Source organism: Rhinoraja longicauda, chromosome 5 (assembly GCF_053455715.1).
Source record: "Rhinoraja longicauda isolate Sanriku21f chromosome 5, sRhiLon1.1, whole genome shotgun sequence".
In the NCBI taxonomy this organism is placed as follows: Eukaryota; Metazoa; Chordata; class Chondrichthyes; order Rajiformes; family Arhynchobatidae; genus Rhinoraja; species Rhinoraja longicauda.
In genome coordinates, this window is record NC_135957.1 from 7,002,448 (window position 1) to 7,023,775 (window position 21,328).

A 21,328-nucleotide genomic window follows, 5' to 3' on the forward strand; every position below is an offset into this window, starting at 1 on the left:
CCAGCCCCTGTGCCCCAGCCCCTGTGCCCCAGCCCCTGTGCCCCAGCCCCTGTGCACCAGCCCCTGTGTACCAGCCCCTGTGCCCCAGCCCCTGTGCACCAGCCCCTGTCCCAGTGCCCCAGCCCCTGTGTCCCAGCCCCTGTGCCCCAGCCCCTGTGCACCAGCCCCTGTCCCAGTGCCCCAGCCCCTGTGCCCCAGCCCCAGTGCCCCAGCCCCTGTGCACCAGCCCCTGTCCCAGTGCCCCAGCCCCTGTGCCCCAGCCCCTGTGCCCCAGCCCCTGTGCACCAGCCCCTGTGCCCCAGCCCCTGTGCCCCAGCCCCTGTGCACCAGCCCCTGTGCACCAGCCCCTGTGTACCAGCCCCTGTGTCCCAGTGCCCCAGCCCCTGTGCCCCAGCCCCTGTGCCCCAGCCCCTGTGTCCCAGCCCCTGTGCCCCAGCCCCTGTGCCCCAGCCCCTGTGTCCCAGCCCCTGTGCCCCAGCCCCTGTGCACCAGCCCCTGTCCCAGTGCCCCAGCCCCTGTGCCCCAGCCCCAGTGCCCCAGCCCCTGTGTCCCAGCCCCTGTGCCCCAGTGCCCCAGCCCCTGTGTCCCAGCCCCTGTGCCCCAGCCCCTGTGCCCCAGCCCCTGTGCCCCAGCCCCTGTGTCCCAGCCCCTGTGCCCCAGCCCCTGTGTCCCAGCCCCTGTGCCCCAGCCCCTGTGTCCCAGCCCCTGTGTCCCAGCCCCTGTGTCCCAGCCCCTGTGCCCCAGCCCCTGTGCCCCAGCCCCTGTGCCCCAGCCCCTGTGCCCCAGCCCCTGTCCCAGTGCCCCAGCCCCTGTGCCCCAGCCCCTGTCCCAGTGCCCCAGCCCCTGTGCTCCAGCCCCAGTGCCCCAGCCCCTGTGTCCCAGCCCCTGTGTCCCAGCCCCAGCCCCTGTGTACCAGCCCCTGTGTACCAGCCCCTGTGTACCAGCCCCTGTGTACCAGCCCCTGTGTACCAGCCCCTGTGTACCAGCCCCTGTCCCAGTGCCCCAGCCCCAGTGCCCCAGCCCCTGTCCCAGTGCCCCAGCCCCTGTGTACCAGCCCCTGTGTACCAGCCCCTGTCCCAGTGCCCCAGCCCCTGTGTACCAGCCCCTGTGTACCAGCCCCTGTCCCAGTGCCCCAGCCCCTGTGCCCCAGCCCCTGTGTACCAGCCCCTGTGTACCAGCCCCTGTGTACCAGCCCCTGTGCCCCAGCCCCTGTGTCCCAGCCCCTGTGCCCCAGCCCCTGTCCCAGTGCCCCTGTGTACCAGCCCCTGTGCCCCAGCCCCTGTCCCAGTGCCCCAGCCCCTGTGCCCCAGCCCCTGTGTACCAGCCCCTGTGCCCCAGCCCCTGTCCCAGTGCCCCAGCCCCTGTGTACCAGCCCCTGTGCCCCAGCCCCTGTCCCAGTGCCCCAGCCCCTGTGCCCCAGCCCCTGTGCCCCAGCCCCTGTCCCAGTGCCCCTGTGCCCCAGCCCCTGTGTACCAGCCCCTGTGCCCCAGCCCCTGTCCCAGTGCCCCAGCCCCTGTGTACCAGCCCCTGTGCCCCAGCCCCTGTGTCCCAGTGCCCCAGCCCCTGTGCCCCAGCCCCTGTCCCAGTGCCCCTGTGTACCAGCCCCTGTGCCCCAGCCCCTGTCCCAGTGCCCCAGCCCCTGTGCCCCAGCCCCTGTGTACCAGCCCCTGTGCCCCAGCCCCTGTCCCAGTGCCCCAGCCCCTGTGTACCAGCCCCTGTGTACCAGCCCCTGTGCCCCAGCCCCTGTCCCAGTGCCCCAGCCCCTGTGCCCCAGCCCCTGTCCCAGTGCCCCTGTGCCCCAGCCCCTGTGTACCAGCCCCTGTGCCCCAGCCCCTGTGCCCCAGCCCCAGTGCCCCAGCCCCAGTGCCCCAGCCCCTGTGCCCCAGCCCCTGTCCCAGTGCCCCTGTGCCCCAGCCCCTGTGCCCCAGCCCCTGTGCCCCAGCCCCAGTGCCCCAGCCCCTGTGCCCCAGCCCCTGTCCCAGTGCCCCTGTGCCCCAGCCCCTGTGCCCCAGCCCCAGTGCCCCAGCCCCTGTGCCCCAGCCCCTGTGCCCCAGCCCCTGTCCCAGTGCCCCTGTGCCCCAGCCCCTGTGCCCCAGCCCCTGTGCCCCAGCCCCTGTCCCAGTGCCCCTGTGCCCCAGCCCCTGTGCCCCAGCCCCAGTGCCCCAGCCCCAGTGCCCCAGCCCCTGTGCCCCAGCCCCTGTCCCAGTGCCCCTGTGCCCCAGCCCCTGTGTACCAGCCCCTGTGCCCCAGCCCCTGTGCCCCAGCCCCAGTGCCCCAGCCCCAGTGCCCCAGCCCCTGTGCCCCAGCCCCTGTCCCAGTGCCCCTGTGCCCCAGCCCCTGTGTACCAGCCCCTGTGCCCCAGCCCCAGTGCCCCAGCCCCTGTGCCCCAGCCCCTGTGCCCCAGCCCCAGTGCCCCAGCCCCAGTGCCCCAGCCCCTGTGCCCCAGCCCCAGTGCCCCAGCCCCTGTGCCCCAGCCCCTGTGCCCCAGCCCCTGTCCCAGTGCCCCTGTGCCCCAGCCCCTGTGTACCAGCCCCTGTGCCCCAGCCCCTGTGCCCCAGCCCCAGTGCCCCAGCCCCTGTGCCCCAGCCCCTGTGCCCCAGCCCCAGTGCCCCAGCCCCAGTGCCCCAGCCCCTGTGCCCCAGCCCCTGTGCCCCAGCCCCAGTGCCCCAGCCCCTGTGCCCCAGCCCCTGTCCCAGTGCCCCTGTGCCCCAGCCCCTGTGTACCAGCCCCTGTGCCCCAGCCCCTGTGCCCCAGCCCCAGTGCCCCAGCCCCAGTGCCCCAGCCCCTGTGCCCCAGCCCCTGTGCCCCAGCCCCTGTCCCAGTGCCCCTGTGCCCCAGCCCCTGTGTACCAGTCCCTGTGCCCCAGCCCCTGTGCCCCAGCCCCAGTGCCCCAGCCCCTGTCCCAGTGCCCCTGTGCCCCAGCCCCTGTGCCCCAGCCCCAGTGCCCCAGCCCCTGTCCCAGTGCCCCTGTGCCCCTGTCCCAGTGCCCCTGTGCCCCAGCCCCAGTGCCCCAGCCCCTGTGCCCCTGTCCCAGTGCCCCTGTGCCCCAGCCCCTGTCCCAGTGCCCCTGTGCCCCAGCCCCTGTCCCAGTGCCCCAGTGCCCCAGCCCCTGTCCCAGTGCCCCTGTGCCCCAGCCCCTGTCCCAGTGCCCCTGTGCCCCAGCCCCTGTCCCAGTGCCCCTGTGCCCCAGCCCCTGTCCCAGTGCCCCTGTGCCCCAGCCCCTGTGCCCCAGCCCCAGTGCCCCAGCCCCTGTCCCAGTGCCCCTGTGCACCAGCCCCTGTGCCCCAGCCCCTGTCCCAGTGCCCCAGCCCCTGTGCACCAGCCCCTGTGTACCAGCCCCTGTGCCCCAGCCCCAGCCCCTGTGTCCCAGCCCCTGTGCCCCAGCCCCTGTCCCAGTGCCCCTGTGCCCCAGCCCCTGTCCCAGTGCCCCAGCCCCTGTGCACCAGCCCCTGTGTACCAGCCCCTGTGCCCCAGCCCCAGCCCCTGTGTCCCAGCCCCTGTGCCCCAGCCCCTGTCCCAGTGCCCCTGTGCCCCAGCCCCTGTCCCAGTGCCCCTGTGCCCCAGCCCCTGTCCCAGTGCCCCTGTGCCCCAGCCCCTGTGCCCCAGCCCCAGTGCCCCAGCCCCTGTCCCAGTGCCCCTGTGCCCCAGCCCCTGTGCCCCAGCCCCTGCCCCAGTGCCCCAGCCCCTGTGTCCCAGCCCCTGTGCCCCAGCCCCTGTCCCAGTGCCCCTGTGCCCCAGCCCCTGTCCCAGTGCCCCAGCCCCTGTGCCCCAGCCCCTGTCCCAGTGCCCCTGTGCCCCAGCCCCTGTCCCAGTGTCCCAGCCCCTGTGCCCCAGCCCCTGCCCCAGTGCCCCAGCCCCTGTGTCCCAGCCCCTGTGCCCCAGCCCCTGTCCCAGTGCCCCTGTGCCCCAGCCCCTGTCCCAGTGCCCCAGCCCCTGTGCCCCAGCCCCTGTCCCAGTGCCCCTGTGCCCCAGCCCCTGTCCCAGTGTCCCAGCCCCTGTGCCCCAGCCCCTGTCCCAGTGCCCCTGTGCCCCAGCCCCTGTCCCAGTGCCCCAGCCCCTGTGTACCAGCCCCTGTCCCAGTTCCTATCCCAGTCCCCGCTCACCTGCCGGCAGACGAGCAGCTTCAGCTCCCGGCCGGAGGAGCGGGACGGCGCGGTGATGGTGATGGTGATGGCGGTGGGCGCCCGGGCCCCGGGGTGGCGGACCCACAACTCCATATCAGAGGCAGAGCACACAGGCCGAGCGACGGCAACGCGCCCGCGCGGTGCTGGGATGCCGGCGGACGACGATCTGCGGGCGTGCGCATGCGCTTTGACGGGGATAGACGACGACACGCGTGCGCAATGACGGGGCACCGGCGGGTAAACAGCGGGGCGGGACCGCGCGTGCGCAGCGACCGGGCGCCGGCGGGTAAACAGCGGGGCGGGATCGCGCATGCGCAGTGACGGGGCGCCGGCGGGTAAAAAAACATCGGGGAGGATCGCGCATGCGCACAGGACGAGCTCGCCCGCCCACCCGCTGACGTCGGAGCAGCCTGACGTCATGCCTGGCCGCGGGCATGAATGGGCGTCACGTGGTGCGAGTGGCATTAAGCGGGAAAAGCCTGGCCCCTTCAGGAGGACACTCAGCAAGAAGTGTGTTGCCACACAAGACCACAATAGGTCAAACAAGCTGCCTTGGACAGACTGAAGGTCTTTGATGGGATTCCTCCTCCCTGTCTATGACATGAGGAAGCGCATGGTTGTACCAGCAGCCCTGAAGATTGTACGCTTGAAGCCAACTCCCAAGTTTGCTCTTCTGGGTCGCCTTGCTCATGAAGTTGGTTGGAAATACCAGGCAGTCACAGCCACTCTTGAAGGGAAGCGAAAAGAAAAGGCCAAGCATTACTATTCGAAAAAGAAGAAAACTTTAAAACTGAAGAGATTGGCTGAGAAGAATGTTGAAAGCAAAATTGCCAAGTACACTGAAGTCCTAAAACAACATGGTGTCCTTGTTTGATATGTTCACTTAGAGATTTTGGCAGTAAAAACAACGTGCCACTCGGAGCCGGTCACAGCGATGGGACTTGAAACATGCAATAAACTCAATGATTTTAAAATGTTGTTATAGTACCTGTCTCAACTACCTCCTCTGGCAGTTCATTGCTCCTCAGGTTCCTATTAAATCTTTTTCCTCTCACCATAATCCTATGTATCACAAAATACTGGAGTAACTCAGCGAGTCGGGCAGCATCTCTGGAGAGAAGGAATAGGTCGTCACCTGTTGTTCACAGTGTACAGATACAGGATAAAGGGAATAACGTTCAGTGCAAGATAAAGTCCAGTAAAATCCAATAAAGATTATCCGAGGGTCTCCAATGAGGTGGATGGAAGGTCGGGACCGCTCTCTGGTTGGTGATGGGATGGTTCAGTTGCCTGCTAACAGCTGGGAAGAAACTGTCCCTGAATCTGGAGGTGTGTGTTTTCACACTTCTGTACCTCTTGCCCGATGGGAGAGGGGAGAAGAGGGAGCGGCCAGGGTGCGACTGGTCCTTGATTATGCTGCTGGTCTTGCCGAGGCAGCATGAAGTGTAGATGGAGTAAATGGAAGTCCTACACCACTGCCTGAAACTCTGAGTTCCGCCAGCACTTTGTTACGACACAGAGGGATGTAGACAAATGGGGTTAGTGCAGATGGGCAAAACTGGTAGCATGGGCTTGATGGGCTGAATTACCCGTTTCTGTGCTGTACAAATCTATTGATCCACGAAGTCATTTCCGAAGTGAATATAGGTGTTTCTTTCTGAGCAGCATCCCCACAGCTCTAATGTTTTGCGTTTTTGAGTTTCTTTAGTTCAGTTTAGAGATACAGTGTGGAAACAGGCCCTTCGGCCCACCGAGTCCATGCCGACCAGCAACCACCCCATGCACTAGCACTATCCTACACACTAGGAACAATGTACAATTTTTACCGAAGCCAAATTAACCCACAAACCTGAACAACTTTGGGATTGTGGGAGGGAAACCGGAGCACCCGGAGAAAACCCACGCGGCCACAGGGAGAACGTACAAACTCGATACAGGGAAGCGCTCTTAGTCAGAATCGAACCCGGGTCTCGGGCGCTGTGAGGCAGCAACTCTACCGCTGCTTTTGTTCTGTTTAAAGAGCTTCTCTTGTTTCTGACACGGATCATATCTTGAGGGAAGAAAAGCGGGAGGGAAGGGAGAGAGTGGGGAGGGGGAGAGAGAGTGGGGAGGGAGAGAGAGAGTGGGGAGGGAGAGAGAGAGTGGGGAGAGAGAGAGTGGGGAGGGAGAGAGAGAGTGGGGAGGGAGAGAGAGAGCGTGGGGAGGGAGAGAGAGAGAGAGTGGGGAGGGAGAGAGAGAGTGGGGAGGGAGAGAGAGAGAGAGTGGGGAGGGAGAGAGAGAGAGAGTGGGGAGGGAGAGAGTGGGGAGGGAGAGAGAGAGAGTGGGGAGGGAGAGAGAGAGAGAGAGAGTGGGGAGGGAGAGAGAGAGAGAGTGGGGAGGGAGAGAGTGGGGAGGGAGAGAGAGAGAGTGGGGGGGGGAGGGAGAGAGTGGGGAGGGAGAGAGTGAGTGGGGAGGGAGAGAGAGAGAGTGGGAGGGAGAGAGAGTGGGAGGGAGAGAGAGTGGGGAGGGAGAGAGAGAGAGTGGGAGGGAGAGAGAGTGGGGAGGGAGAGAGAGGGGGTGGGGGGGAGTGGGAAGGAGGGAAAGTGAGATTGGTGGAGAGAGAGAATGGGAGGGAGGGAACAGGATGGAGGAGGGGGGAGGGAATGGGAAGGAGGGGGGAGTGGGGCAGGAATGGGAGGGTGGGAGAAGGTTTTGGGGAGAGCGAGAGTGATATGGGGAGAGAGGGAGTGAGTGGGAGGAGTGCTGATCTGAATCTCAAGCTTCGTGCAATCTTCAAACGACCAAACAAATGGCAGGAGGCATCTTTCGTTCATCCTTGTTGGAAATTCCCACGGCCCGCTCGGCTGGAAGCTGCATCAATCGATGTGACTTGAGGCACTTTGCAATGTGTGGGGAGGGGGTGCGGGTGAACGGCCTGCCCACCCTCGCACCTTTGCAGCCAGCATGCAGGCCCTGGTATTGCACGCATCGCAGTGGGTGTGTGTGTGTGTGTAGCGAGAGGCAGGGCATTCTCGCAGTTGTTGCTGGGAAGGCTATCAGCCATTTTCTGTCGTGTTTCCCCAGCGAAAGGCCAATTTCTTCCCACCACCACCATCATTATTATTATTATTATTATTTCCCACCCCCCTCCCCCTCCCAAAGTAATAAGGCTCTGGCGGAGGTGAGACCCAGAGGCGGCTGCAAGACAAGGTGAGTATCCATGCATAAGGTGGCAACTTTGTTCCTCCTTCCCACCCCCACCCATCTCTTGCATTGACTCCAGAGCCAGCTCTTTGTGCAGGGAGCAGCGCCGCTGTAACAAACTTTAAGGTATCCATTTTGTGCAGCAACATTGTGGCAAAGTGTCGCCGCTTCCTTCCCCCATCCCTTGTATCTTCCCCAGCTCCCTGCAACTCTCCCCGCCTCTCCTGCACCGCGCCCCCGGCTCAATCTACTCTCAAATGTCATCGTTTTATCCCTTTTTTTGTCATGTTATGTTACTGTTGACAACTGCACTCCCCCCCCCCCCCACACTTAGCTTCTGCAAAGTGTTTTTTTAAATGTTGCTTCACCAATCGTGCGTTGGAGAGTATTGTGTTTTGCATCAACATTGTGTTGCGTGTGTTATTTTGCAGGGGGAAAGGAGAACAACATTTCTCTTCTCCCCCCCCCCCCCCCCCCCGTCACCTTCTTCACCATCTTTGCTTGGCTTCTCCTTTGTTGCATCGACCATTTTAGACGTGGGTGTCCGCAATTCAAAACAAACGCTGCCAGTTCCCTCGTTCAACGCTTTCTCTGTGTGTGTGTGTGTTTTTAAAGTTTTGGCTGGAGTTGAGTAAAAAGGGTATTTTAGTTGATGTTTATCCATCTTTGTAATACTGTATCGTACTCGGCGATTAAGATACAATGCAGATTGTAAAGCGAGTGGAGTGGGCTGGGCTGTTTGTTTGTTTGTTTGTTTGTGTCGGTTTGAGTCACACACACACACACAGCTGCCGACCAAGATGTCCCATCTAAACTAGTCCCGTTTGGCAGATATTTCTCGAAACATTCCCTATCCAAATGTCTTTCAAATGTTGTCATCGTGCCTGCCTCAACTACTTCATCGCTCCCCATACACCCGTCACCCTCTGTGTGAAAAAAGTTGCCCCTCGGGTTCCTGACCGGGACAAACAAGGAATTGCAGACGCTGCTGGTGTGTTAAAAGACACACAAAGTGCTAGACTAACTCAGCGGGTCCGGCAGCATCTCCGGAGTCTGAAGAAGGGTCTCGACCCCGAAACGTCACTCATTCCTTCTCTCCAGAGATGCTGCCTGACCCGCTGAGTTACTCCAGCATTTTGGGTCTACCTTCGATTTAAACCAGCATCTGCAGGGTTTTTTTCCCCCCTACACTTCTCCAGAGATCTGCCTGACCCGCTGGAGTTACTCCAGCACTTTGTGTATTTTTCCCTTTTATCCCCCCCCCCCCCCCCCCTTTCTACCCACATCCCCACTTCTACTTTACATTTCACTGACCTATCCACGTTCTCCAGAGATGCTGCCTGACCCGCTGAGTCTTTTTGTAAACACTGGAATTTAGATGGATGAGAGGGGGTCTTATCGGAACGTATAAGATTATTAAGGGGTTGGACACGTTAGAGGCAGGAAACATGTTCCCAATGTTGGGGGAGTCCAGAACAAGGGGCCACAGTTTAAGAATAAGGGGTAGGCCATTTAGAACGGAGATGAGGAAAAACTTTTTCAGTCAGAGAGTTGTGAATCTGTGGAATTCTCTGCCTCAGAAGGCGGTGGAGGCCAATTCTCTGAATGCATTCAAGAGAGAGCTAGATAGAGCTCTTAAGGATAGCGGAGTCAGGGGGTATGGGGAAAAGGCAGGAACAGGGGTACTGATTGAGAATGATCAGCCATGATCACATTGAATGGCGGTGCTGGCTCGAAGGGCCGAATGGCCTCCTCCTGTACCTATTGTCTAAACCATCACCTGCAGTTCCTTGCATCCCTGGCAAGTGATAGGTGGAGAAAATAAAGACACAAAGTTGCTGGAGTAAGTCATCTGCCAATTACCCCTCACCCCACTTGTCAGGGGTTGTCCTGCCCCCACCTCTCTTTTCCAGTTTACCCTCTCTACTACAATCAGTTTGAAGGGTCCCGACCCAAAACGTCACTTGTCCATTCAGATGCTGCCTGACCCGCTGAGTTCCTCCAGCACTTGGTGTTTTGATAAAGGTTACAGCATCTGCAGTTCTTTGTGCCTAAAGTGTTGGAGGAACTCAGCTGGTCAGGCAGTATCTGCGGAGGGAATAGACAGACAACGTTTCGGGTCAGGACCCTTCTCTGCACTGGACTGGTGCCTCTTTCCCAGTTGAGAAATAATTTCTCACGATTGCAGCCTCCATTTATGTAGTGGTTGTGATGTTGCAAGGCATGTTGTAGGATGCTTCCGACATGGTGGACATGGAAGTCACACATTTCACCTGCTGAGTTAAGCTGCAATGGAGTGGTGCAGCGGGTAGAGCCGCTGACTCACGGCGCCACAGTCCCGGGTTCGGTCCTCACCTCCGGGTGCTGTCTGTGCGTGGAGTTTGCACGTTCTCTCTGTGACCGCGTGGGTTTCATCCCAAAGACGTGCAAGTTTGTAGGTTAATTGGCCCTCCGTAAATTGCCCAAGTATGTAGGGAGTGGACGAGAAAGTGGGATAACTATTGTAATCGGACTATTGTGATGGTCAGCGTGGACTTGGTGGGCCGAGGGACTGTTTCCATGCTGTATGTTCCATTGAAGAAGGGTCTCGACCCGAAACGCCACCCGTTCCTTCTCTCCAGAGATGCTGCCCGTCCCGCTGAGTTACTCCAGCTTTTTGTGTACCTGTTCCAATTAATCACTCCACTGTCCGACTCATCTGTGATCCCAATGATTTGGCAACTGGGTTTAGTTTAGTTTAGTGATACAGCGTGGAAACAGGCCCTTCGGCCCTCCCAGTCCATGCCGACCAACGATTCCCATACACTGGCACTATTTTATACACTAGGGACAATTTACAATTTTTACCAAAGCCAATTAACCTACAAACCTGTATGCATTTGGAGTGTTTGTGGAAACCAGAGCACCCGGAGAAAACCCACACAATCACAGAGAGAACATACAAACTCTGTACAGACAGCAACCGTAGGTAGGATGGAACCCGAGCCTCTGGCGCTGCAAGACAACAACTCTACCGCTGCTCCACCGTGCCCGTTTCTTTTGGTTAACTGGGCTCACTGCGAATTTTGTTACTGTTGACGACTCTGTTTCAAACAAATATATAATGAATGGAAAGGAGCATGGAAAGGAATGACACCCAATAATATGGAAACTCCACTACTCCGTCACCATAGAAGTCCTGATTATTCTAGATTACTATATTGATGTTTTCAGTTTGGCTACATGACATTGCACAACTGGGTAACTTGCATCAAAACTTCATTGCACAATACCACCACTTAATTGGAACGGAAAACTTTCCATCTAAACAGCACAGTAAAAGGCCCTTTGGCCCAACTCATCCATGCCAACCTAGATGCCCAACTGCACTAGTCCCCTTTGGCCCTTATCCCTCTAAACTTTTCCTATCCGTGTCCAAGTGTCTTTTAAATGCTGTTTTTGTACCTTCCCCAACTACCTCCTCTGGCTGCTCGTTCCATACTTCCACCACCCTCTGTGTGAAAACGTTGCCCTTCAGGTTCCTATTAAATCTTTCCCCTTAAAACCATGTCCTCTGGGCCTTGATTCCTCTGAGGAAAAATGCTCTGTGCATTTACCCAGTCTATTCCCCTCGTGATCTTATACACCTCTATAAAATCATCCCTCATCTTCCTGCGCTACATGGAATAAAGTCCTATCCAGCCCAACTTCTCCCTATATAGTTCATGCCCTCGAGTCCTGGCAACAACCTTGTAAATCCTCTCTGCACTCTTTCCAGCGTAACGACATATTTTCTTTACCACGGTAACCAAAACTGGACACAATACTCCAACCAACTCACTCACGCCAATGGAACCCTCTCTCACCAAAGCCCAGGACTGGTGAAACTCTCTCTAAATACTAATTCTATGTTCTATTTAAATTTTAGATTAGTACTAGATTAATTTTAGAAATATGACCATCGCGGGTACACTAGTTTTACCCGACATATTTCACAGAGGTCAATTAACCTACAAACCTGCACGTCTTTGGGATGTGAGAGGAAACCGGAGCGCGCGGAGAAAATCCATGCAGTCACAGGGAGAATGTACAAACCCCATGCAGTCAGCACCCGTAGTCAGGATGGAACCCGGGTCTCTGGCGCTGTGAGGCAGCAACTCTACTGCTGCACCACTGTGCCGCCCACATATATTCCCTGGGGAGAATGTTTGCAGCTTGATATCAAATATAAGCTGAATCTAATTCCATTTGTCATGCTCCAAGTGGGTTGTATTGCAGATAATGTAGATGGTTGTGAGAAATTGAAGCAGGATCTTGATCGATTAGCCTGGTAGGCTGAGCAATGGTAGATGGAACTTAATTCAGAGAAATGTCGTGTTGCTTTTTGGGAAGTCTAACATGGGCAGGACCTACACAGTGAATGGTAGGGCTCTGGGGAGTGTTATGGAGCAGATGGATCTTGGAGTGCAGGTGCATGGTTCCTCGAAGGTGGAGTCGCAGGTAGATAGGGTGGTCAAAATGGCTTTTGGCACATCAGGCAAAAGACAGAGCATTGTGAAAACGCACACCTCCAGATTCATGGCCAGTTTCCTCCCAGCTGTTATCAGGTAACTGAATCATCCTACCTCAACCAGAGAGCAGTGCTGAACTACAATCTATCTCATTGGTGACCCTCGGACTATCCTTGATCGGACTTGTTGGCTTTACCTTGAACTAAACGTTATTCCCTTATCATGTAAATGGCTCGATTCTAATCATGGATTGTCTTTCTGCTGACTGGTTAGCATGCAACAAAAGCTTTTTGCACCTCAGTACACGTGACAATAAACTAAACATTGGCCTTCATCAGTCATGTTGCAGTTATATAAAATGTTGGTGAGGCCACATTTAGAGTATTGTGTGCAGTTCTGGGCGCCATGTTATAGGAAAGATGTTGTCAAACTGGAAAGGGTGCATAGAAAGTTTACGAGAATGTCGCCAGAATTTGAGGGTCTGAGCTACAGGGAGAGGTTGAGCAGCTGGGACTCTTTTCCTTGGAGCGCAGGAGGATGAGGTGATCTTAAAGAGGTGTATAAAATCATGATAGGAATAGATCGGGTAGATGCACAGGGTAGGGAAATCGAGGGCCAGAGGATGTAAGTTTTAGGTGAAAGATTTAATAGGAATTTGATTGATAACTTTTTCACACAAAGGGTGGTGGGTGTGTGGAACGAGCTGCCAGAGGAGGTAGTTAAAGCAGGGACTATCCCAATGTTTAAGAAAGCTATTTATTCACAAAATGCTGGACAATAGACAATAGGTGCAGGAGGAGGCCATTCGGCCCTTCGTGCCAGCACCGCCATTCAATGTGATCATGGCTGATCATTCTCAATCAGTGCCCCGTTCCTGCCTTCTCCCCATACCCCCTGACTCTGCTATGGAGTAACTCAGCAGGTCAGGCAGCATCTCGGGAGAGAAGGAATGGATGACGTTTCGGGTCGAGACCCTTCTTCAGACTGAAAGCTAGACAGGTACTTGGATAGGACAGGTTTAGAGGGATATGGGCCAAACGCGGGCAGGTGGGACTAGTGTAACTGGGACACGTCGGCAGGTGTGGGCAGGTTGGGCCGAAGGGCCTGCTTCCACACTGTATCACTCTATGATTCTAAGTGCAGAGAGTTCTGATATCCAAGGCCTCACCGGTTGAGTTGGTGTTTCAGCTTCTAGGATCGATCGCTAGGAAGGAGGATGGCTCGTACCAAGCAGACTGCCCGCAAGTCCACCGGTGGGAAGGCGCCGAGGAAGCAGCTGGCAACAAAAGCCGCGCGGAAGAGCGCCCCGTCGACCGGCGGCGTGAAGAAGCCCCACCGTTACCGGTCAGTGGACAGGCCTGCACTGGAGCAGAGAGCTCCTCTCTGGACCAGAAACATCATCTTTACTATGCTGCGCGTGATACAATTATCCCTCCAGTATCCCCATGGAATATTTATATGGAACGTCGAACGAGAGTTTAAAGACATACAGCATAGAAACAGGGCCCTTCGGCCCACTGACTCCATACCAACCATTGATCACCTGTTCGCACTAGTTCTGAAGAAGGGTCGCGGCACGAAACGTCACCTATCCATGTTCCACAGAGCTGCTGCCTGACCCCCTGAGTTACTCCAGCACTTTGTGTCTTCCACCCTGTATTGCCTCACTTTCTCCTTACACAGTGGGAGCAATTCACAGAGAGCCAAATAACTTACAAACCCGCGCGTCTTTTGGATGTGGGAGGAAACCGGAGCACACGGAGGAAACCCCCGCAGTCACAGGGAGAACGTGCAAACTCCACACAGACAGCACCCGAGGTCAGGATCGAATCTGGTTCTCACGCAGTGAGGTAGTGGCTCTACCAGCTGTGCCACTGTTTTAACAAAGACAATAGACAATAGGTGCAGGAGGAGGCCATTCAGCCCTTCGAGCCAGCACCGCCATTCAATGTGATCATGGCTGATCATTCTCAATCAGTACCCCGTTGCTGCCTTCTCCCCATACCCCCTGACTCCGCTATCCTTAAGAGCTTTATCTAGCTCTCTCTTGAATGCACTCAGAGACTTGGCCTCCACTGCCTTCTGAGGCAGAGAATTCCACAGATTCACAACTCTCTGACTGAAAAAGTTTTTCTTCATCTCCGTTCTAAATGGCCTACACCTTATTCTTAAACTGTAGCCCCTGGTTCTGGACTCCCCCAACATTGGGAACATGTTTCCTGCCTCTAACGTGTCCAACTCCTTAACAATCTTATACGTTTCGATAAGATCCCCTCTCATCCTTCTAAATTCCAGTGTATACAAGCCTAGTCGCTCCAGTCTTTCAACATATGACATATGTCTTTCAACATAGTTTGTTAGTTTTTAAGGAAACTGATCCTTAAGGATCAGGGCTGTACAGCACAGAAACAGGCCCTTTGGCCCATCTTGTCCATTCTTACCAAGTTTTAAATGTTTTTTGTTTTTTGACCTATTTACTTTCCTTAATCCCCAAGCTTCCAGCACCTTCTCCACAGTAAATACAGATGAGAAAATTAATTTTACATTTTCGCCCGTCTCCTGTGGCTCCACACCTAAATGACACTTTGATTCCTTAGGGACCCTATGTTTCCCCAGCCAATCTTTTGATCTTAATTGGAGTATCTCTTGAGATTGTCTTTCACCATAACTACCAAGGTAATCTCATGTCTTTATGGCCTCCTGACGTTCTGGTTTCTGCCCGATGCCAAAAGTAGCACGGGTTTGAGGTTAATTGCTCCCTGGTATTTGCAAAAGTGGAGGATAATATAGAACTATATTAAATAACTAGAACTGCAGCACAGTGGCGCAGCGGTAGAGTTGCTGTCTTACAGCGCCGGAGACCCGGGTTCGATCCCGACTACGGGTGCTGTCTGTACGGAGTTTGTACGCTCTCCCCGTGACCTGTGTGGGTTTTCTCCGAGATCTTTGAATTCCTCCCATGCTCCAAAGACGTACAGGTAAAATGTTCCCAATGTTGGGGGAGTCCAGAACCAGGGGCCACACAGTCTTAGAATAAAGGGGAGGCCATTTAAAACTGAGGTGAGAAGGAACTTTTTCACCCAGAGAGTTGTGAATTTGTGGAATTCTCTGCCACAGAGGGCAGTGAAGGCCAAATTACTAGATGAATTCAAAAGAGAGTTAGATAGAGCTCTGGGGGCTAGTGGAATCAAGGGTTCTGGGGAGATGTTGGGCACAGGTTACTGATTGTGGATGATCAGCCATGATCACAATGAATGGTGGTGCTGGCTCGAAGGGCCGAATGGCCTCCTGCACCTATTTTCTATGTTTGTAGGTTAATTGGCTTGGTATAATTGTAAATTGTCCCTAGTGTGTAGTAGGATAGTGTTAATGTGCGGGGATCGCTGGTCGGCGTGGACTCGGTGGGCCAAAGGGCCTGTTACCGCGCTGTATATCTAAACTAAACTAGTGGGAACATGTCAGCAATGGTCAGCGTGGACTCGGTGATCCAAAGGGCCTATTTCCATGCTGTATGTTGAACTAAAGTTCCTGTCTAATACCTTTAAAATTAAGCTTGCCAGAATTTGTAGATTATCGGATGCCGTTTCTATTAGTACCTCAATACTCTTTGGATTTATTATTTTGAAGGTATTACACAATATTTACAAGACGTTTTCCTGTGAACCAGGTAAGTTTAACGGGAGCTTGGGACTGGATGAATTCAGCGCGCTCTTGGTGCGAACGTGCAGACTCCACAAAGACTGCACCCGAGGTCAGGGCTGAACCCAGGTCATTGGAGCTGTGAAGCAACAGCTCTGCAGTTAACTACTGCGCCGCCCCGATCTGCAATCTCAACCCTGTACCACCGGAGTGCTGGAGGAACTCAGCAGGTCAGGCAGCATCTGTGGAGGGAGTGGACAAGTGACGTTTTCAGGTCGGGACCCAATTTTTCAGACTGATTGTGGAGGGGGGGGGGGGGGGGGGGTGAGAAAGCTTTGAGAGAGAGAGAGAGGCAGCACATTTGATTAGTACATTTGATCAGAGGTTATGGGGAGAAGGCAGGAGAATGGGGTTAGGAAGGAAAGATAAATCAGCCGTGATTGAATGGGGGAGTGGCCTGGATGGGCTGAATGGCATAATTCTGCTCCTATCACTTATGAACACAAACCGTGGCAGGTATTAAGTGGACTCCGGAGACCGCAGGGGCAGGGGGGCGGGTTCACAGGCAGATGTTTGGAACATAGGCCAGAGATAAAAGCAGAAGATGCAAGACAGACTGATCGAAGAGTTGCAAATCGTGAAGCCAAAGGAAGGAATGTAGGGGAGGGGGAGAAGTGGGTGGAAGTCCGGGAGGGGTGGGCTGGGAGAAAATGGGATTTTTTATATATATATATATATATATAAATGCCCATGTATATTATATACATATACATGTAATCTATATGCACATATATCATATGTGTATTTATTATATATACACGCACATTATATATACGCTTATATACACACATACAAAAACATGCACACACATACGTACACATACATACACACACAAATATTCACACATATACATACGCACACACACATATATACACACACATATATACACCACACACATATATACATCTCACACATATGTATCTCACACACATATATACATCTCACACACACATATATATATACACACACACATACATACACAGATACGTATAACATTTGAACATAGGACAGTACAGGAACTGACTCTTTGGCCCACAATGTCTGTGCCGAAGATACCATTAACCTCCTGTCTGCACGTGATCCATATCCCTACATTCCCTGCATTGAATCCAGGATAGCAGGCGTGGACAGGGCCCATTTATCTCTCTCACCTTCTCTCTCAGCCCGGGAACGGTGGCTCTCCGAGAAATCAGACGCTATCAGAAGTCCACCGAGCTGCTGATCCGCAAGCTGCCCTTCCAGCGCCTCGTGCGTGAAATCGCTCAGGACTTCAAGACCGACCTGCGCTTTCAAAGTGCTGCCATCGGTGCCTTGCAGGTAATTTTACTTTTCCTCTCCATTTCATTTTCCTATTAGCACGCGGAGCAGCCTTTATGCCCAAAACGTCCGTGCCCAACACGATGCCAGGCTAAACAAATCTCCTCTGCCCACACTTGATCCATTCCCTACATATCCAAGTGTCTATCTTATCGGGATCCCATCGAAACGTATAAGATTATTATGGGATTGGACACGTTAGAGGCAGGAAACATGTTCCCAATGTTGGGGGAGTCCAGAACAAGGGGCCACAGTTTAAGAATAAGGGGTAGGCCATTTAGAACTGAGATGAGGAAAAACTTTTTCAGTCAGAGAGTTGTGAATCTGTGGAATTCTCTGCCTCAGAAGGCAGTGGAAGGCAATTCTCTGAATGCATTCAAGAGAGAGCTGGATAGAGCTCTTAAAGATAGCGGAGTCAGGGGTTATGAAGAGAAGGCAGGAACGGGGTACTGATTGAGAATGGTCAGCCATGATCACATTGAATGGCGGTGCTGGCTCAAAGGGCCGAATAGCACCTATTGTCTATCTAAAAGCTTCTTAAATGCCACTATTATATCTGCCTCCACCCCACCCTGGCAACGTTCCAGGCACCCATCACCGTCTGTAAAAAAACAAAACACTAACCTCCCACATCTCCTTTAAACTTTGCCTCTCTCACCTTAAAACAATGCCCTCTAGTATAACATTTTCTTCCTTGGATAAAGGTTCTGACTGTCTACCTTATCAATGCCTCAATTTCATACAGTTACTTCTATCAGGTCTCCCCATTCCAATCCAAGTCTGTCCAACCTCTCCTTGTAGCTGATGCCCTCTTATCCAGGCAGTCTTCTGGAAAGCCTCTACTGCATCGTCTTGTTGCAGTCACACTCCCTTCATCACCATAACCCTTCAGCCCTGAGAATGTCCTTGTGAATCGTCTCTGCACCCACTCCAGCACCGGACTACCCTCAGTCTGAAGATGGGTCTCGACCCAAAACGTCACCCATTCCTTCTATCCAGTGATACTGCCTGTCCCGCTGAGTTACTTACACCGGTAATGTGGTGACTAGTACCGCACACAATCTTATTTTCTCTGTTTCCCAGCACTGACAAAAAGTTTTTTTTTTAAACTTGCAACTAGAAAAGACACACTCTTTGTGTTATGCCATGACCCAATCTTATATACATGCTGGTACTTAGCCTCTAACAGCATGGGCTCCGATGTTGTTTAGCAGCCTCACGTGCGGCATCCTATCAAAGGTTATTTACAGGGACAAGGAAGAGGATGCAAGGCCACAAGGGGTTTGGATGGTCAATCTTTGAGCTGCGTTTAACCATTCCTCCTGCCCCTCCCCCTCTAGGAAGCGAGTGAAGCCTATTTGGTGGGACTGTTTGAAGACACCAACCTGTGCGCCATACATGCCAAGCGCGTGACGATCATGCCAAAGGATATCCAGCTTGCTCGTCGCATCCGCGGGGAGCGCGCTTAATCCTATCGTCGTTGGGGGCGGCGGGGGAGAGCGGGAGGGGGGGGGTGGGGAGGGTGAGCCATTGAGGAGAGGATCACCAATTCATCACAACATTTAACCACACATCTTGAACTTAAGCCTCCTGTTGGGTTGTAGCTGGCGCCTGCCGATGTTGTTCTATGGGGGGGGGGGGAGGGAGGGAAGATTGGTGGAAGGGGGTGTCGTGCAAGGCGAGAGTGTGGGGATGAAGGGCTGTGGAGGAGGGGGTGAGGGAGATGGGGAAGAGTGTGTGTCAGCAGGGTTCGATGATCCGAGACGTTGGAAGGCGCTGGGGAGGCAGGTGCTGTAATCGTCATTAACGTACGCTTGACTTAAGCGTACATGATTATTATTATTTTTTTTTTTGTTTTCCCCAGTGTGGCAAGATGAAATTAAAGTGGATTTATGAATTTGATTTTTTTTTCTCTCTCGTTTCCAGCAGTGCAGCTTTGAAAATACTTTAAAACAATTTTTTGAACAGCGCCAGCATTTTTTTTATATATAGGACAAATTTCTTATCAGATCTGAAATATAAAATTTAATATTTTTCATAAACTAGATCCCATGGTTTGCTTTACTTTTTATAAGAGATGTTTTGGTGTGTTTAGTAACTGTTTAAATATTTGTGTGTACTGTATTCAGTAAGGTTTTCCTATTAAAGTGTTTGAAACCGTGTGTGGTGTCTGGGAGCACTCTCTGTACAAATCCAGTATAGATGTACAGCTTGGTATGTTCGCTGATATGTATGGTGAATACAAGTTATGAGCTTAGTTTATTGTCACGCGTACCGAGGTACAGTGAAAAGCCTTTGTTGCGTGCTAACCAGCCAGCGGAAAGACAAAACGTGATTACAGTCGAGCCGTCCACAGAGTACGGGTACACGATAAAGAGAATAATATTTAGTGCAAGATAAACTCTAGTAAGGTCCGATCGACGACAGTCCAAGGCTCTCGAACGAGGTAGATAGTAGCTCAGCACTGCTCTCTGGCTGCGGTAGGATGGTTCGGTTGCCTGATAACAGCTGGGAAGAAACTGTCCCTCTTATCTGGATAGACTGTTAGTATCCCAGCTACAATAAAAACGTTCTTAACAGATACAAAATCCCTGGTAAAAATACAAAAACTGAGACCCATAGATAGGATAGGCAATCAGAATCTTTTCCATCAGGGTGGAAATGTAAAGACCATCAAGGCATAGAACAGCACAGATCCAGGGACATTGATAGGTGACGTTTTGGTCAGGAACCTTCTTTGGAGTCTGAAAAAAGGTCCTGACCCAAAACGTCATCTATCCATGTTTTCCAGAGATGCTGCTGAGTTACTCCAGCACTTTGTTTTTTTACTCAAGATCGCAGCATCTGCACTTCCTCGTATCTTTAAGCAATGATAGAGCCTGATACAAGATGGCGGGTTGTGGTCATCTTTGAGGGTGACCAGGGGAGGCCAATGAATGTGGCCCTTTTTCCACCCACACCCCAAGAATGACTCAAAGGATGCAAGCTGCAAAGAACTTACCCACCCATTGCAGACAAGAAACCAACTTGTTACTTAAGGCCATTATGGGCTCCACTCTTGGACATCTGTTGCTGGCCCCGATTTGTTCTGGTTTTTCCTACTGCCAGTTCCCTCTCCTCTACTTTCAGTCTGAACAAAGGTTCCAATCCGAAAAGGTTTTTCTCCAGAGGCAGCAGTGGCACAGCGCCAGAGGTCCGGGTTCAATCCTGACTACGGGTGCTGTCTGTACAGTTTGTTCGTTCTCCCCGTGACCACAACGTTTTTCTCCGGGATCTCCAGCTTCCTCCCACACTCCGAAGACGTACAGGTTTGAAGGTTAATTGTCTTCGGTAAAATTTGTAAATTGTCCCTGTAGGATAGTGTTACTGTGTGAAAATCACTGGTCGGGGCGGACACGGTATGCCGAAGGGCCTGTTTCCGCGCTGTACCTCTAAACTAAACGATGCTGACTGACCTGCTCAGATATTCTAGCACTTTATGTATCATTGATCTTCGGTATAAACCAGCATCTGCAGTTCCTTTCTACGTACGAAGATAATTAGCAGCTTAGAACTTATAATTAGTGAAGGAGGGTTGCCTGCTTACCTGATTGTGCGCAACGCCAATATTCTTTGCGCCTACACTTTTTTGTCCTGTAAAAAGTGCTGGCAAACCAATGCACTATTACAGCAGTGCAGAAACATCCTCGCCTCACTGACTGCACCTTCTGAAGAAAACGGTGGCTTAGTATCAGCGTCTCAAGGCCAGGCGAAGTGGGCAATAGGTTGTCAACATTTTCCGCACTCACGTTTCAAATCCAAAGATGGGCACAAAATGTTGGAGTGACTCAGCGGGTCAGGCAGTATCTTTGGAGAGAAGGAATGGGCGACGTTTCGTGTCGAGACCTGTCGATTAAGACTCCAGGTGACGTTTTGGGTTGAGACCCTTCAGACTCAAATCCAAAGGTTGCAAAGACGGAGGCGTGATAACAAATTGCAGTTTGTTAAAAGAAAATTCATACCACCATCACATGCTGTATTGTAAATGTTGGAGGAACTCAGCAGGCCAGGCAGTGGAGGGAAATGGACAGACGACTTTTCTGGGTCAGGACCCTTCTTCAGACTGAAGCATTGTCAAGTTTCCAGCATTTGTAGCTCCTTGGTTCTCTGCAGGACATTACTCTTTCATGGTGCTAAGTACTTCTGTTGTAATATCCATTTTAAAAGATAGGGTTTATAATCTGGTGCATATGACCAATAAACTGTGTCGTACTCTCCCCACAACTACTAGCGGTAGATAAGAAGGAACACAAAGGTATCTGATAATGGCAACAGTTAAGGGAGGAAGTGGATGGTGGATGGAATCAGTTCATAGAACAGTGTGGCACAGAAATAGGCCCTTTGGCCCACAATGTCTGTGCCCAACATGATGCCATTGTAAACCATCTCCACTGCCTGCATGTGAACCATATCCCTCCATTCCCTGCATATCCATCTGCCTATCTGAAAGCCTCTTAAACAGCACTATCCCAAGAA

The 21,328-nt window shown here is 53.6% G+C and overlaps 2 protein-coding genes across 2 annotated transcripts in view; one reads left to right on the forward strand and one right to left on the reverse strand.

Annotated features, from left to right (window-relative positions):
* The window catches only part of sde2 (SDE2 telomere maintenance homolog (S. pombe)), a 70,275-nt gene extending 65,704 nt beyond the window's left edge, over nucleotides 1-4,571 (reverse strand). The window contains exon 1 of the mRNA XM_078398845.1: nucleotides 4,104-4,571. Within this exon, the coding sequence (XP_078254971.1) occupies nucleotides 4,104-4,544 (441 nt within the window). The 5' untranslated portion in view covers nucleotides 4,545-4,571. The remainder of the gene's footprint in view (nucleotides 1-4,103) is intronic.
* A 2,552-nt stretch (nucleotides 4,572-7,123) lies between these two features.
* Nucleotides 7,124-18,437, forward strand: LOC144593863 (histone H3.3A). Its single transcript, XM_078399983.1, has 4 exons — nucleotides 7,124-7,313; nucleotides 12,986-13,141; nucleotides 16,660-16,813; nucleotides 18,154-18,437. Exons 2-4 carry the CDS (start codon nucleotides 13,014-13,016, stop codon nucleotides 18,280-18,282), a joined length of 411 nt encoding a protein of 136 aa, XP_078256109.1. The 5' UTR covers nucleotides 7,124-7,313; nucleotides 12,986-13,013; the 3' UTR covers nucleotides 18,283-18,437.
* The last annotated feature ends 2,891 nt before the right edge of the window (nucleotides 18,438-21,328 follow it).